This window comes from Erinaceus europaeus, chromosome 12 (assembly GCF_950295315.1).
Source record: "Erinaceus europaeus chromosome 12, mEriEur2.1, whole genome shotgun sequence".
Lineage (NCBI taxonomy): Eukaryota > Metazoa > Chordata > Mammalia > Eulipotyphla > Erinaceidae > Erinaceus > Erinaceus europaeus.
In genome coordinates, this window is record NC_080173.1 from 63,076,271 (window position 1) to 63,093,635 (window position 17,365).

Consider the following 17,365-nt stretch of genomic DNA (forward strand, 5'->3'; position numbering starts at 1 on the left):
TGGCAGGTTTGGGCCTTTTTCACGGTAGGTGAGGTCTGATGGGGAGAGGCTGGAGGGGGAGACAGGAACATTAGGCAGCCCGCCTGCCTCTCCCCTGTACCCGCCCCCAGCACACACTTGCATGCATGCACGCGCGCGCACACACACACACACACACTCACAACTATCGCGGTAACGGGCTGTGGGTTTCCAGAGCACAACAGCCACCCCTCGAAGGCGCCCCACACAAGAGGCCGTTAGGCCAGATGCCATTTTCGTGTGACAGCTGTCAAGCCTGCCAGAACCAACTGCTTCTCCTTCAACAGCCCGTGCCCATCCTCTCATGGTGGCCTGCTACCACCGCCTCCCTTCCTTCACTGCCTCCTGCCTCATCCCTGGCTCAGTTTCCTTTAGGTCAGGCCTACCCTCCAAGGTGGCTTTGCCTGCACAGCCAGAATGAACAGCTGCCCCCACTATTCAGGGAGACTCTTGTTCTCCTTGTTCAGTTTTGAGGTGCTAGGACTGTTTCCCCAAGGGTATGCTCTTTCTCTGAGTGATTATCCATTGGCGTGACTCACTTGGAGTAGGAAGGCACATAACATTGGGTGTGATTTCATGTGTGTGTGTGTGTGTGTGTGTGTGTGTGTGTGTACAAGTACACACATTCACATGTATGTGCATTCTTGGCTGGCTGCAAGAGTGGACTTCCAGGGGTGGACAGTGACATATGACAGCATCCAGCATCTGTTGCTATGAGTGTATTCTGTGAATCAGGCTCTCACTTATGCCTCTGACAACTCTAGGAAGATCAGGGGGACCCTCAGCAGCCTTAGCCACATACACAGCAAGCACTCAGCAGGCTGAACCCTGAGCTGAGTTCTGTGACCCCTTTGCACTTCCTGCCTACCTTCCAGCGTGCTCTGGGGCCACTGAAAGCAAAGTGATCTCCAGATTCCACCATCCAAAAGGAAAGCATCCCTCATCCTCCTGTTTCCTTTTCCTCTCCAACCGTCCCCCTACCCCAGAGACAATATACTGCTGCCCCATCACCTCTGGCTTTTATGTAGAGGGTTTTTGTTGTTGTTGTTTTGTTCTATTTTGCTTTTCATTGCCACCAGAGTTATCACTGGGGCTTGGTGCCACCACTATGAATCCACCTTTCTCAGCATCCATTTTTTTCTCCCTCCCTCCCCCCCCCCAATCCTCTATTTTATTTGAGAGGTCAGAGGGAAATTGAGAGGGGTGGGAGAGATAGAGAGGGAGAAAGAAAGAGAGACACCTAGGGCTGTTTCACCATTCATGAAGTGTACCCCCTGCAGGTGGGGAGCAAAGGCTTGAACCCAGGTCCTTGTGTATGGTAATGTGTGTGCTCAACCAGATGTGCCACTGCATGACCCCTAGGTATAGTTTCAAGGCAGGGTTTCTCTCTCTCTTTCTTTCTTTCTTTCTTTCTTTCTTTCTTTCTTTCTTTCTTTCTTTCTTTCTTTCTTTTTTAAGGCTGTGTTTCATGGTTCATTCAGGAAACTTTGTTGGCTCATTCATTAAGAGCTATGGATTCAAAAGAATAGAACACAACTTAGGAAGCTAGAAAGACGAAGCGGCTCATCTGTTTTTAAATCCCGGCTTCACCACTACTTCGAAATGAGCCACAGTTTCCTTTCCTCTCGAATGGGTATGATAATATCTACCTCAGAGTTCCTGCCATAGATAAGTCAGCTCTGCAAATTGCCTATTAAGTGCCAGTAAATAGTAGCTGCTACAAGAACCTTTATTTCAAGAAGGTAGGCGTTTTACAACTTCAAATCTGATATGTCCTTGTAGATTCATAATTTCTGAGCCTTTAGGTCTTTGCTGTTAATAGGCAAAATAGTCACTCTTGAATTCCCATGAGCAAGTTGTCCACTTGTTAAATGTATAACTGGTATTCAATGAACACTGCTGGAATTTTTTTTTAAAGTCAAATGTGTGTGTGTGGGGGGGGTATTCCATAATATCAGCAGCAGCAAAAACTAAATGTAGGGGGGAAATTCCATCAGTAGAGAGGAGTCTTACTAGTGGAAAGAAAACATTTGAGCCATAGAAAGATTTGGACCCTTCTCTGTGAGTGAGGGGCAGCATGCCTAGCAACAGCCACTGGGGAGGGAGCTGAGCGCCTTCATTGTCCAGCCCTCCAGCAGTAACTGCGCAGAGGTGAGTGGCCAGGTGGGCAGGGGTGGCACCTGAAACTTGTACTTTCTAATTCAGTGGCTGAGTCCTAGGCTCAGCCCACTGCTATTTCCAGTGGGAAAACCGAAGATTTCAATAATCCATCTCCTGGAATTGGTGTGAGGACCAGATTTTGTTGTTGTTGTTGTCTTTCTGTTGGGGGGTGCAGCGAGGTAGAAAGAGAGACACTGCTCCACTCTCCTTAGAGCTTCCCCTGGTGCTACACATGGTGCTTCCACGAGGTACCAGGGCTCAAATCCAGCTCTTTGAGCAGGGTAAAGAGTGCTCTCTACTGAGTGAGCTATCTCTTGACCTGTGCTGAATTTTCTTTCAAAGATTTTGGCCCATCTGAGCTATTTCCAGGGCACCATTTCAGTCTGTTCTCCTAAGATCCAGAAAAGGTGGTGAGGGCAGGGTTATTAAAAAACACTTTCATGCCTGAAGTTCTGGGGTCCTGGGTTCAACATCCCACATACACATACATACAAGCTAGAGCTGGGCAGTGATCTGGTAAAGAAAGAGAAAGAGGGAGGGGGAAAAAAGAAAGGAAAGAAGATGAAGCGGAAGGGAGAAAGAAAAGGTGGAGAGAGTCCTATCAAAGTAGCATATGCATCCTGTCTTCCAGCAGGATTTAAACAGTCCATCTCAGAGGACCTAGTGGGGGTTGTATTGTTATATGGGAATCTGGGGAATGTTATGCATGTACAAACTATTGTATTTACTGTTGAATGTAAAAAAAAAAATTCCCCAATAAAGAAATAAATTAAAATAAAATAAAATAAAATAAACAGTCAATCTAAAGGCTGCCAAAAGCCTATTGCATTTAGTTCCCATTTCCACAACATGCATTATGATTAAGGTTCAACTGGACTCTCTGGAACCATTTAGAACAAGTGTCTCAGCCTTGACTGAAACTTGGTGTCACTAGGGAGCTTAAAATGCTCCTTCTGGGAGTCGGGCGGTGGCGCAGTGGGTTAAGCACACGTGGTGCAAAGCTCAGGGACCGGCGTAAGGATCCCGGTTCGAGCCCCCGGCTCCCCACCTGCAGGGGAGTCGCTTCACGGGCGGTGAAGCAGGTCTGCAGGTGTCTATCTTTCTCTCCCCTCTCTCTCTGTCTTCCCCTCCTCTCTCCATTTCTCTCTGTCCTATCCAACAGCAAATCAACGTCAACAATGGCAATAATAACCGCAACGAGGCTGCAACAACTAGGGCAACAAAAAGGGTCAAAATGGCCTCCAGGAGCGGTGGATTCATGGTGCAGGCACCGAGCCCAGCAATAACCCTGGAGGAAAAAAAAAAATTAAAAAAAAATGCTCCTTCTCTGGACATCCCTCTCTGGAGTGTGATTTAGCAGGTCCAGGTGTTGCCTTGGGAGGAATTTTTTTCTTTTAAGTTCTTCAGATGATTCCAGTGAACAGTCAAGACTGAAAACTCCTAATCTGGATTTCAGTGTAAACAAATGAGATTTATTTTCCCAGCCTGCTCCTTTCCCCCCTTTTCTGGGGTGATGGTTACAGTTGGATCTCACCCTTTGCAAGACCAGAACCTACCAAGAAGTAGACACCATTACTGGACTTTATAGCATAAGCAGATTTTGTTTCAGTCTTGGAGAGAAAAAGGGAGCAGTGCCATCCTGTGTCTTGAAGAGTGCTGGGACAGGGCGACCTCTATCTGCCATATAGAATCAGCCTTTCTAGGCTGTCCTGCCACTGTACAAATCTCCATTCTTGTGATTTTAGTGCTTGAATTTATAGAGCATAATAAGGCCTATTAAACCCTACGCACTATAGTATCATGGTATTGCATTTGCAGGCGTTTGTTTAAGCTAACGCTTGCAGCACTTGAGTGGGAGCAGGAAGAGAGAGATTCCAGGGCATTTGTTCTGGGGGAGTTTGAAGAGCTCAGTTTCTTCTTATCCTTTTTCTTTCCCTCCTCATGTTTGACCAGATAATTTAAGGATCATTTGAAGTGCTATTTCTTGCTTTGTTCTTGGGGTGTGTGTGTGTGTGTGTGTGTGTGTGTGTGTGTGTGTGTGTGTGTGTATGTGTGTATGTGTGTGTGTGTGTGTGTGTGTGTTCATGTTCCAAGAGGAGTAGGAAATTTCTCAGAGTGCGATGGTCACAGCAAAGCTATGAATATTGGTTTAGAACAGTCTGCAAAGGATCTGTGGAGAATTTGATACTCCCAGATGTTGTCCCAGCAGGCCCTGCGGTCCATCTTACCATTCTAGGCAGGAAATGTTTACGGATGGAGCTTACAGTTTCTTCCTTTCACAGAGGAGACTCTTAACAACAGAGAAGAGAGGTGTCGTGTCCTCTTCACTCTGTGAGATTCCAGTGAAGCTGGAATTAGAACCCAGATCCTGTCCCTGCTTTGTGACACCACCTACCACATTTGTCTTCCTTCTAGCACTGAGTTGTTACCAGTCCCTCTCTTCCCTTTCACTGTCTCTAAGAGTAAGTTATTGCACCCCCAAATCACTTTGGCTTCACTCACCTGCAGTCTACTTGCAAAGTAGACACTGTAGGTTGAATCAGTAGAAACCAGGGTGGGGGGGAGATGCAGGAGACCAACCTGTTTGACAAGCAGGAATTCTTGACATCTCTCTATAGGAGTTTCTTTGCTTTGCAACTTGAAATGTTTCCTCTTTAGCGAACCACGAACAGTACCCCTTCATTAAGCCTAACCTCTGAATGTGTTCAGACCCAGTTGACTAGTTCTAAAATCAGCCAGCAAGAATCCCTGGCTTCTCTTGAGTCTCTTGACTCAGTATAAAGAGATTTCACTCATTCATTAAATGAATTAGGATTAGAGAGGGATCACCCACTGACTGGAGTGCTAATTATGGCTGATTTTCATGGTGCTCATTTAGTGAAGAACAGGTTGCCAACTCTTCTTGGCTCTTCTAGGATCTCTGTCTCCAACCTTGCTGCTGGGGTGAGATATAGAACAGGTCCCTTTGCACCCTAATTGAGATGTTCTGTTTGGAGTATAATAACTGGTTGCATTGGATCGACCTTCTCGTGGTGCATCCCGTGAGTACCCATTCATTGGGGAAACTGATGATCCTTCCTAGCTGACTGAGTCCACATGGATCCCAGTCACTTTCAAAGTCAGCAACAAGCAGCTCCTGCCAGTTTTGCTGTTGACTGGCTACAGAAGAAGGGCAAATGCTAGAAGAAGAAGAACTAGTAGGTCAGTACTCTTTTCCTGCTTTCCACACTTCACCTTCTTCTGTTCCTTCTCTTGTCTTTATTCAGTCTCTAGTATTATTGGGGCCTATCTATTTTTGTAATCAATTTAAAAAAAAAAATATTTTCGGGGGGCTGGGCAGTAGCGCACTGGGTTAAGCACACATAGTGTGAAATGCAAGGACTGGCTCAAGGATCCCAGTTCAAGCCCCTGGTTCTCCAACTGCAGGGGAATTGCTTCACAAGCGGTGAAGCAGATCTGCAAGGTGTCTGTCATTCTCTTCTCCTCTCTGTCTTCCCCTCCTCTCTCGATTTCTCTCTGTCCTACCCAACAACAATAGGAACAGCAATAACAATAACAGCAAAAACAACAGTGGAAAAAAAGATGGCCGCCAAGAGCAATGTATTTGTAACGTAGGCACTGAGCCCCAGCAATAACCTTGGAGGCAAAATAATAATAACAATAATTTTCAATAGCAGGGACTATGTAGTAGTTACCTGTTACTGCAACAATGCTACGTAACAACCACAAAACTTTAATGCAAATGATGTTTATTTCATGCATCCAAAGCCAGCTGGGATTGGTTCTGCTGATCTTAGCTGGATTCACTTGCTTGTTTCGGGGCTGATTAGCCGTCATCCTTCTAGGCTGGCCTCAGCTGGGGCATCTGAGGAGACTTGGCTGACTCTCCATCCTCCAGCAAACTAGCTTGGACATGCCCTTCTCATGCTGGTGGCAGAGGTGGAAGAGAGAACAAACAGAACCACACAGACCCCAAACAAACATACCCATTCTCCCTTCCTTATTACATTGACTAGAACAAATCAAGTTCAGATACACAGAATGGGGATATAGATTCCCCCTCTTTTAGGAGAAGAACTACAAAATTGTAGGTTAACAGTGTGGCACCATTAACACAACCAGTCTCCTATAAACCCACTTAATGTATGTCTTACTTGTACTTAGGCTGGTGTTTTGAAAATAGTGAATACCTAACAAAGTTAACATTGGATTTTTCTAGCCAAGATGGAGTCAGCTGAGTGGTGTAGACATCAGCGCTGCAGTTTGTCTGTTAGTTAATATCCTGGTAAGAATCCATGTGTGTGGTCTGTGAGGTGGTCTAGTGGCTAAGGAACTAGACTCTCAAGCATGAGGGCCTGAGTTCAATCCCCAGCAGCACATGTACCAGAGTGATGTCTGGGTCTTTCTCTCTCTCTTCCTATCTTTCTCATTAATAAATAAATAAAATCTTTAAAAAAAAAAAAGTCCATGTGTATGTTGAATTGGGTGCAAAAACAACTTGGTCACCACTTAGAAGGCCCTTTTCATATCACCTTTTTTCCATCATGGGCTCAACTGTAGTCATTTTCAGAGACTTAAAATATGAACATCCAAGAGAAACAGGTACATTTTTCTTATTTCTCATCCTTTAGAGTTACACATAGAAAATGGCCAACAGTTACTTTCATACTACCCAGAATCTATCTTTGTTGTGATCTCTAGGGCTTTACTGCTCAGGGCTTCCTTTTTCAGAGAGAGTACGTTGAGGGAGAGAGCACAGGACCAAAGCTTCCTTCAGTGTAGTGGGAATCAGGCTCAAACCTGGGTTGCACACACAGCCAAGCAGCACTCTATCCAAGTGAGCTATTTGCTACCCCCCAGAATCTTTTTACAAAAAGATTTTTTACAAAAGCTACTGAATTGGTTACTGGGGACAGGGGGAGAAGATCTGTGATTTAGCAAGCCCATCAGGTAGTTCTGATGTGGATGAAGTTTGAGGAGCCCTGGCCCATTGCCAGTGGGCCTCAGAGACTACCAGTGTTGCTCCCCACTACAGACCCTCGGGGGTGATGTGTGCCCACCAGTGAGGATGTCACAGTGTGGCCTGAAGCTTGTGATGGACCATGTTCAGGACATTTCCTGGTGTCAAAGACGGAGACAGAACATCCCCAGCCATCTCACTTAAAAGTTACTTTGCCCTGACTTTTTGTTCACAAAGAAACATTACCAAGGATGCTGGGACAATAGTTTATGCAACACTAGGGAATTGAACTGGCCTAGAGCATGTGCAATACTGCTGAGCAGGCTCTTGCCCAATTGTGTGTGTGTGTGTGTGTGTGTGTGTGTGTGTGTGTGTGTGTGTGTGTGTGTGTGAGAGAGAGAGAGAGAGAGAAGAAGGAGAAGGAGAAGGAGAGATGGGAAGAGAAGAGAAACTGCAGGACAACTTTACCATCCATGGTACTCCCCTTTGGTGTGGGGGGATAGAACCCAGGCCTCAGAGGCAAGGTGGTAATACACTTGGTTAATTGCACATATACCAGGCACAAGAACCTGGGTTCAAGCCCCAGTTCCCACTTGTAGGCAAAAAGCTTCATGAACAGTGAAGAAATGCTGCAGGTGTGTGTGTGTGTGTGTGTGTGTGTGTGTGTGTGTCCCTTTCCTCTCAGTTTCTCTCTGTCCTATCAAATAAAATAAAGTTAAAAAAAAAAAGAGCCAGCCCTGGCCCTTATACCCAGCAAGGCATGCAGTCTACTGGGTAAGCTATCTCATAGTCTAAAGTTATTAAAGCCATGGGTCAAGATTAGAATAAGTCCCTGTCCTCCAAATAGACTAGATAACATGTCAAGACACAGGCCAAGGCTCTTCTTTTCTACTCATTGCATCTGGTCACCGACCCCCCCCCCCAACTCCTCACACACACCCCCACCCACCTCCCTCGCACTAGGAACCTCTAAGACTGCTAGGTCTATGGGTACAAAAAAAATCTGTGAGGTTGGTGAGGGTACTATCCGCATATAATATCCATGTTAGTGATGAGGCATTTAGCAAGGGCCCAAGATGAGAAGTGCTGCTGTGTCCAGCACTCTAGTGTTTGTGTATTCCTAACAACCTAAATGTAGTCTGATCTGGGCTGGTGAAATAGCTCATTGGGTAGTGCACTGCTTTCCATTTGCACAACCCAGGTTCAAACCTAGCCCCTACCTCATTGAAGGAAGGTTCAGTGCTGTTTCTTAATTTTCTCTCTGTCTCTCTCTCTCTCTCTCTCAGTGTGTGTGTGTGTGTGTGTGTGTGTGTGTGTGTGTGTGTGTGTGTGTCTATGTCTAAAAAATAAGAAAGCCTGACCAGCATGTTGAGGTGGTTGGTTTGAAATAGCCAGTAATCTGGTGTGTGTGCATGTATTAGACAGACAGGCAGACAAGACAGTTAACAGTCTGCTGGCTCTAGAACTGAATTCCAGTCACCTTGATGGTGCCCCTCACTTGCCCGTGATGGAGACTCACACAAGCTGCTTCTGTTTGATTCACATAGAACCGTGAGAAACAAGCCCGTATGTGAGGCCGTGTTTTTTATTCTATTCAGTCTTTGTATATTCAAATTCTTCCAGTTTCAGCTCTTGTTGTTCTGCCAGATTTCCATCGCATTGATGGCTTCTCTGAATTAATAAGTGTTTTGCAATTGCTGAAAAGCACCCCCCCCCCAAGCACCGGGACTTATCCATATTGATTTTTTTTCTTTTTTCTTTCTCTTTTTCTCTCGCAGCTTCTCTTAGACATTTTATTTTGTAAAGTGTTAATAGAATTTTTCTTTATCCCTGACACTTTATCTATTCAGGAGGCCCATGTGAGTCCCATTGTACAACTGGACTGCAGAGGGAAAAACACTTTTCTTCACCACAATGGATGCCCTAAAAAACATACACAGATCCTCCTTCCTATTCACAGGGGTGGAGCAAATGTTGGGAGGGCAATGTCAGCAAATATCCAAACTTAGGAAGAAAAGAGCCAATTACTCAGTGCTGAAGGGGGAGCAGGCTGGTATGTGTGTGGGGAAGGGGAGTGGAAATTTTTTTTTTAATTCAAAATATTTATTTCCTAAGGGGATCTGAGCTCCAGTACCAAAGTATGGCCACCACAGAAGGGAGGCTGTTTTCCTTACTATTAGGGATTTTCAGCTCAAAGTAAGGACTTGGCAAACATCTTAGAAAATATGGAGATGGCTTTGAAACAGATGTCACATTTACCTGCGTGATACCCAGCAGGCTTCACCCCCACCCACCCGCACCCCAGGCTTTGGAATTCTTATTGAAGCCCAGGTCTGAGTCTGTGGTACCATATGCTCAAGTGTGACAACTCTGTGTACAAACAAACCAGTTGATCTTCTGCTGGTTTTGTGTGAGTGATGCCTGGGAAGCAGACGGCCGTGTTGTGTATGCCCTCAGCAGGTGCTGAGGGAACTTATCAAGCTTGCCTGGCCCAGAGGGGTCTGGTAAGATGCCCCGTCTCCAAGCTGGCATCACCCTCTCCCATCAGCCCGGTGTCTGGAAGGGACAGGGCAGCCCCCTGCTGAAGGAGCAGTCACAATGCAAGACCGTTTTCTTCCCAGTGACTAACTTTAGAAATAGGGACCAGAGAGGAAAGGCCCAGGGAGCCTGTCTGTGTGGGCTCAGTTGCCTAGCAACAGAAAGGGGCCCTGACTCCAGAAGGGAGCTGTAAGCTAGGCCAAACCCTTTGAGGCTTGCCTGTGCCTCCCCCACCCCCCCCCACGTCCTACCCCATCTTCCCATCTTCCATTCTTACCTTGTATTTGCTTTTCCCTTGTTATATTTAGTAGTATCTAGAAACACAGATTTGATTTGTCTGGAGGCACCATTTTAAACCTTGTTTGACTGCTTCTCCCAGTGTCCTCCCCTCTGTCAGAGATTGCTATCTTAGAGGACTGAGGAATGAATCGTCTGTGGTGCCTTTTCTCAGCTGGTTTAGTTCAGGCCCCTACATGCCTTGGAGCTGAAATGAAACTGCTTGGTCCTTCACAACTGTATGCATGCACTGTGTTCACGCCAAGCACAGAGACTGCCAGCAAACACTTTTGTCCACCCATAAGCCATTTGAGTGGGCTTGTGTTTTTGCTGCCTTTCTCAAGCACAAAATGAATTAGGAGACTGGACTGTTCCCCCAGCCTTCTCCCCAGGTGAGAGACTTGATTGGTTAGGACCAACATACCTGCCCCAGAGGTGTGTTTTGTGGAACATAACCTGACTGTGTCTGAGTTCCTTCCCATAGAAGGACATGGTTGTACTAGTCACCCCTTTAAAGGTCCTGTCTCCAAATATACTCACTTTGAGTAGGGACTGGAAAGAACTCCAACATGAGTCGGGGGGGGGGGAACCCAAAACAACCAAATTGTTTTGGGTGTTTATAACCAAAGTTTTGTTGTTTATAACTGGAAATAGTTTAAATATCCATTAGACAGGTAAATAAGCCATAACTTCACCCAGTGGAATGTTATGCAATGGTTGAAATGCCAGGGTGATTACAATCAAGACAAGTAAGTGTTGACCAGGATGTGGAGAAATCGGATCTCTGCACTATCGGTGGGACTGTAAATTAGCACACCATTGTGGGAAACAGTATGGTGATTCCTCAGAAAATTACAGAATAAAATTATCAGGGCCAGGGAGAAAGTTCACTGGGAGGGATGCCTACCTCACCCTGCACACAACCCAGACACCATCCCTGACACAATCCAGGAGGTGTGATGGCAACAGAGGGGGGAGAGGGTGGCCTAGAGCAGTGAAGGGGGAGCATATGAGAGACCTGTTCCATCACAGACGAATCTGTAAAAAAATGGAATTATTATATTGTCCAGAAGTCCTACCCAAAAGTATGAAGAGCAGGGATTTAAATAGGTGCCTGTACACCTATACTCACAGCAGCAGCATCCACATGACTTAAGAGTTGAAAACACAGTGTCCACTGATGGATGAATGGATGGATAAGCAAGATATGTTAATACATACATACTGTGGCACCTTATTTGGCCTTAAAAACAAGGGGGAAGTCAGTCATAAAGAAGGCAAATACTTTGTGATTCTATTTACTTGAAGTGCATACGGTACTCAAATCATATACTACTGATGGTTTTAGCAAATCAACAGAAAGTAAAAATGATGATTGCCAGGAGCTGAAAAGAGAAAAACAAGGAATTGTTATGATGAAAAAAGAGTTATAAGATGAATGATGGTAGTAGAACATCACAAATGCATTTATTACCACTGAAATATTTATTTACAAAGGTGATGGAGGTAATTTTTATGTTAGTATTTTAGCCACACTTTATTCTTTCTCTTTTCAAATTGGTGGTGGTCGGGGGGCATAGACAGGTGTAATAACCTGGGAAATGTTTGCAATGTTATATTTTTTTCAAGGGGGGTGAGGGGAACTCCTTAGACAATATGCTATAAGTCAGTGATGGAGCTCACTGGGGGAAGTGCCTGCTTTGTCAAGCACACAGCCCAAGTTCAAGCCCCCTGGTACAGTACCATACCGGGGGAAGCATTGGTGCTGTGGTGTTTCTCCCTCTCTTTCTACTGGAAAACCCTGGCAATGACAAAAATATATGAATTAGATTATATTATGAGGTTGTTGGGAAAGTCATGGCATGTTTTTCTGGTTTTTTTTTCAAGTTTTTTTTCTCTTTTTAATTTTTTTAATTTTATTTTGGATAGAGACAGAGAGAAATTGAGAGGGGGAAGGAGACAGAGACAGAAGGAAGAGATATGTACCTCCAGCACTGCTTTCGGAGCTCCCCTCCTGCAGATGGGGACTGGGGCCTTGAACCATGGTCCTTGTACATTATATTATGTGTCCTCAACCAGGTTCACCACCACCCAGCCCCAGTATTTCTGTGTTTTCCTATGCAGACATATGTTATGATTTTTCTGACAACCCAATAAGATAGGTACTGTTTGTTTTTCAGACAAGCAAAACAAAAACAGGAGAGGTGTACCTACTGCATGCAAACTGCGGTGGAAAGACAAGTCACATTTTTCTTTTTATCTGCTTCATGTTTTCAAGTAGTTTTTAAATGAGTAGCTATGACTTCTCTGATGGAAGCCACCACCATGTTCAGATATATACTGTTTTATATGGCTTGCTACGGTTTCTCAAGTGGACTCTATTCTGTGTTTGTTTCACAGGTTGAGGATGCAATGCTGATGTTTGATAAGACAACTAACAGGCACAGAGGTAAGACCCCCATGCCAGAAGGTTGCCCCTTCATCCTCTCCTCACCCCCCCCCCCCCGACTCTTACCCCCAGGCCCATAGACTAGAGATGGAGTAAATATTCCAGAATTCCAGGCAGATGGAGTTGATCATCTGTTTTGTACTAATGGAGGCCCATATTGGCTCAGAGTTCAGATACTGGACATGAAAAAACAAGTATTTCCCTTTGGCTTGGGAGCTCTTATTATTTCATCACACAGCCATGCCCTGGCATAGGTTGATATATACTTTTCTAATCCTGCCTCCCATGCTCCTTGCTAAGCCTCAGAACTTTGTGATCCAAGTGGAATATAGAAGTACCCAATCTGTTAACAATTTGCATTAGAGGGAGGTGGTTTAAGGCAGACTGTCAATCTGAAGAGCAACATGGAAGAAGAAGAAAAGGTTTGTTGTAGGTTGATTCTATGAGGGCAACCATTGCAGCTTTGGAAATGGTCTGTGGAGCTTCTGAAATGCTTACGGGGCTTCTGTGTTTGTTTGTATTGTCTCCTCTGCTCTTGGTATCCTGCCCACAGTTTAGAAAATGACTCTCAACTTGGGGCCTATGAACCTACAGAAAGTTTTATGTTTGTGCTTTCCTTGGGGAGAGAATCACTGACTTTGAATGGATTCTTACATGGTTCCCTGACCCATTCTTCCCTTTACAAAAAGAAAAGAAAGGAAAAGAAAAACTTGTTAAAATTAATGCTTTAAACAGAAAATAGGTCAATCTAGAAAATCTTCCCCAAAAGAAAACTGTCAAAGGTTATGGCCTAGCATTCCATTCTCCTGTTCTCCAGAAGCTTCTTGTTTCAGGCCGTTAAGGAGCAGAACGCCCAAAAGGGGGTGGCAGGAAGCTGTGCTGTTGAAAGGAGCCAAAGTGAGCCATGTTTCCTTGCCACTTGGATTGCATTTAGATGTTTCTTGTGTTGTTTACATTCTTGCTGTCACCTGTGATTAGAGGCAGTTACCCAGCACTGACTGTATGTCTCTCCTATTGGGAGCAGGCTGAGTGAAAGGCAGGAAGGTGTGGAGAGCATCTGGGGAAAGGAGGAGGCTAAGAAATGTGCCTGGCACTGCAGCTTCTCCTACTTCTGTCTATAGCATCCTCAAAAGGGTAAATGGAAAGCTTGGGCATCAGCCATGTCTATGTATGGAAGGGATGGAGAGGGGATGGAGGGTGAAGAGTGAGAGGGGGGTAAAGAGAGAAGAAGGGCTTACAGACAGGCTGCTACCTTTCTCCTCTGCATTGCTGTGGAGCAGAAGATGTCACCAGGGGTGGCAGTCACGACAACTATCCTTTAGTCATCTGCATTCCCTGCCGCCGCCGCCGCCCCCCCCATGATTTCCCAAGCACTACTTCAACATCATCTAATGTGGTCTTTATAATAGACCCTGGATGTTTGTTGTAACTTTGGGGAAAATAATAGCGCCTCCTACAGGATAGCTTAGAAGTAGCATCATATCCCTGGCTTGATGGAAGGTGCATTTGGAAAAAGGTAATAAGCGAAAGAAAATAGAATCTTCCTGCAGCCACCTTGCCCCAACCTTCCCTTCACCTCCTCAGCTTCCTGTTTTCCATTATCTTATCAGGAGAAAAGTGCTGCAGTGGCAGAAGTTGAGGGCACCTCTCTGACTGTCACTGCTTCCAGCTTTCTTAAGAGACTCAAGGTTTTCATCCCTCCTGTCCTCGCAGCATCTGTTCAGTGCTTCTCAAACTTGTACCTCAGCCTTGCTGGGCAGCCTGGTTGTGGACTCACCCTCAGTGCCTGGCACATTGAAAGCTAGCTGTATCCCGCAGGAGCTATGGCAGAGGCTGGTCCAAGGAAAGGACTCAGGGCCGGGCCTTCTGGGAGTCAGACAGGTCACCCTGCTGGGACCCACACAGACCTCACTTAGTATGCCACCTCAACAGTCCATGTAGGTCTTCCACTCCTTTGTCTCCATTGTCTGTCTCCTGTCCCTGGACCCTGTTGGTCCCATGGGACAAGGCTGGCCCTTGGTGACGTATGCACAGGGATACCTGGAAGCACAGCCTGTGTTTCGACTCCCTCAGCACCTCAGGAGAGGAGCCAGTGCACCATGAGCCCACCTGGGGCAGAGGGCTTCCTCCTAGAAGGGCTGCCTCACACTGTAGCCTGGATCCACCCTGCTTTTGAGGGGAGTTGGGAGTGGGGGCAGAGCTCCTGCCAGCTTCTGCAGGGCTGGCTGTGTGCACATACCTCCTCTCTCTACGTGCCTCAGTCTCCTGAGAAATATAGGAGCTGAGAAGGATATGTTTCATTTAGGAGTTACTGTGTGTTTCTGGCTTTAACTTTTTTCTTTCTTTCTTTAATGGGGGATTAATAGTTTACAGTTGACAGTAAAATACAATAGTTTGTACGTGCATAACATTTCCCAGTTTTCCACATAGCAGTACACCCCCCACTAGGTTCTCCTCTGCCATCATGTTCCAGGACCTGGACCCTCCCCCCCCTCACCTCAGAGTCTTTTACTTTTTTAAATAGGGACAGAAATTGAGAGAAGAAGGAGAAACATTTACCTGTAGCACTGCTTCACTATTCATGAAGCAGAGGCTTGAACCCAGGTCCTTGCGCACTGTTACATGTGCTCTCACAGGTGAGCTATCCCACCTGTCCTACCTTTTGTTTTTGGTTGTCAAAGGGGCATGTTTACTTTTCCATTATTTGTCTTATTTTTCTTTATGGAAGCAACAATGGTTTGCAGCCCTGTATATTTAGTACCCATGTCCACCACTACAGTGGACCCCCCCCCACCTAGGACCCCACCTCTGGACCCTCCTTTGCTCCCACTCACCCCCCACCCTCTCCTAGCCCCCCTCAGCAGGGTCACAATTGCTTTGGTTTTATTTATTCCTTTGCAAAGCACAAGTTTAATAGGCACTGACTCTGAGGAATTTCTTTCTACGAAATCAATTCTATTGATTATTGTTTACATCTCCAAAAGGGCCATCCTTAAATTCAAATTAATATAACTTTCTGATTTATGGTCCTCAGCCTTCCCTAGTGTGACTATAACTACTGGATCTTTATTTGTCCTTCTTTTATTTTTTCCTCTTTGAATCGAGGTCAGGATGAATGAACTCCTTTAGTATTTTATTCAGCTACAGGAGGGGGTGCACCAGGGTGGCGTTTAGGGCCCCTGGAAAGGAAGGAGGTTCCAGAGTTTCCTTCCAGGAGGGGACTAGAGAGTGCTGCTGTCAAGGATCACTGCAGAGAGAGAGCCTTCCTGAGCTGCCCTGGGGAGTAGGGGAGATGGAGGCCCTCACTTGGGTATATGGTCGCCTTTGCACCTCTGCATTCACTGGATGTAGCCCACAGAGGCAGTGGGCATGGCCTTGAGCATCTATTGAGAGAATTTCCCAGGTGACAGACACCTGGGGCTTTCTCCTAGCCAGATCCTGGAGGGAGCCCAGGCACCCCATCTCAATACACATAGTAAACTGCATGCTTCTGTGTTAACCCGAGACTGTTAACCCTTTCAGTAGAAAGAACACACTTTCTGAGCAGCTTTATGCCAAGTGCTTAGCACAGTGCTTGCAGGTGGATCTGTCCTCTTGACAGAGAGGCATGGGTGGACGAAGCTGTCCAGGATCAGGCACTAAACACTAAGTCAAGGCAGAGCTTGGAGGGAAATCCAGCCTGCCTGGTCCAAAGCACAAGCCCTGAGCTGCTTTGGAAGCACAGTGGTAGGCAGTGGTTTAAAGGTAGAGAGATGGTGGGTTTAAGAATTTGAACACCTCTTCATTATTCTCCACACATTCCCTCCTGTACCTCTATTTCCAGATGGAGAAACTGAGGCACTAGAGTTTACATAGCTTAACCTGACAGGAATTAAGCTACTGGGGGAGGGGGTTGTCAGTTCTGGGCCCTGCCTATGACTTAACTTAGCAGTTTTTAGTGAGGTTACTTATGCCTTGGGAAAGAGAGAGAATGATAGTGTCCCAATTTGGGGAAGTTGTTTTACTTGCTCTCCAAAAGTTGTTAGAGGTGGTCTGAAAAAAAATAGTGCCCTGCCCATCAAGGAGTTCAGTCACTGGGGAAAAGTTACTTTATCCTTGCAAAAGGCAGATAAGATCTTAAAGTCAACATTAGGTATTGATCCCAGAGAAGAAGGTACTGGAGGGGAGGAAGAGGGAAGGAAGGGACAACATAAGTCCTTTCTAATTAGCCATTTGGTTGCTAAAAGGAGCAGTGAGAGGCAGAGGGAGGAGATGGAATGGCTCAGCTCCTGTTCTGCTCTACTCTTCTTCATTTCAGCTCTGGGAGAAAGTGGAATGCAGGGATGTTGTTGCTGAGATCCATCTCACACTCCCCTGCTGGTAGAGGAGGGAGCCCCCCAGGAGTAGCATTCCTGGGGAGGCTCAGCTGTCTCCCTCTCTGACCCCAGGGCTCTGGGTTCATGAACTCTGCCCTGCTGAGTCCCTCTAAGTTTCCCCATCAGGGGAGAGCCAGGTGGTTGGGGGTCCAGTGGAAAATGAGCTGGGGTGTCTTTGAAGCTTATTTGAGCGCCTGGGAAGGGTCAGCTGGAGAGGGAATGTCTTCTGGCAGAGAGACTTGGAGAGGGGCCTTCTTACTCACTCCCTGTGGCTTCCATTACCCAGCAGGCCTGATCGCTCCAGAACACTGCTGCAGGCAAAGGAACAGGATACACTGAGAGAAAAATACAGATCAGTGTGATGGATGACTCCTCTTCTAACTGCTAGTTGTCCCTTATTAATATGAATGCTGATGACTCTGGAGAGGAACCACAGCTCTAAAGACAGTCCCTGGCTAAAGACCCCCACTAGGGGGCCCTCCCTTGCACCCACCTCTGATTTTGTGAACCTCAAAATGCCCCATCGGCAGCAGGCCCCAGGGTGATGTGCGATGTGCCTTCTGCACAGAGGAAGGAGGCCAAGCAGTGGCCTGAGTGGGGAGCTTCCTG

The 17,365-nt window shown here is 46.2% G+C and overlaps 1 protein-coding gene across 7 annotated transcripts in view; it reads left to right on the top strand.

Moving 5' to 3' along the window:
• MSI2 (musashi RNA binding protein 2) overlaps positions 1–17,365 on the top strand; it is a 434,263-nt gene that overhangs the window by 281,975 nt on the left and 134,923 nt on the right. For all 7 annotated transcript variants that reach the window (XR_009553096.1, XM_060203807.1, XM_007526695.3 and 4 more), the window contains exon 7: positions 12,353–12,401. Coding sequence is in view for 6 of the 7 variants with exons in the window: in XM_060203807.1 (XP_060059790.1) it covers positions 12,353–12,401 (49 nt within the window). In the remaining variant the exon portion in view is untranslated. The remainder of the gene's footprint in view (positions 1–12,352; positions 12,402–17,365) is intronic.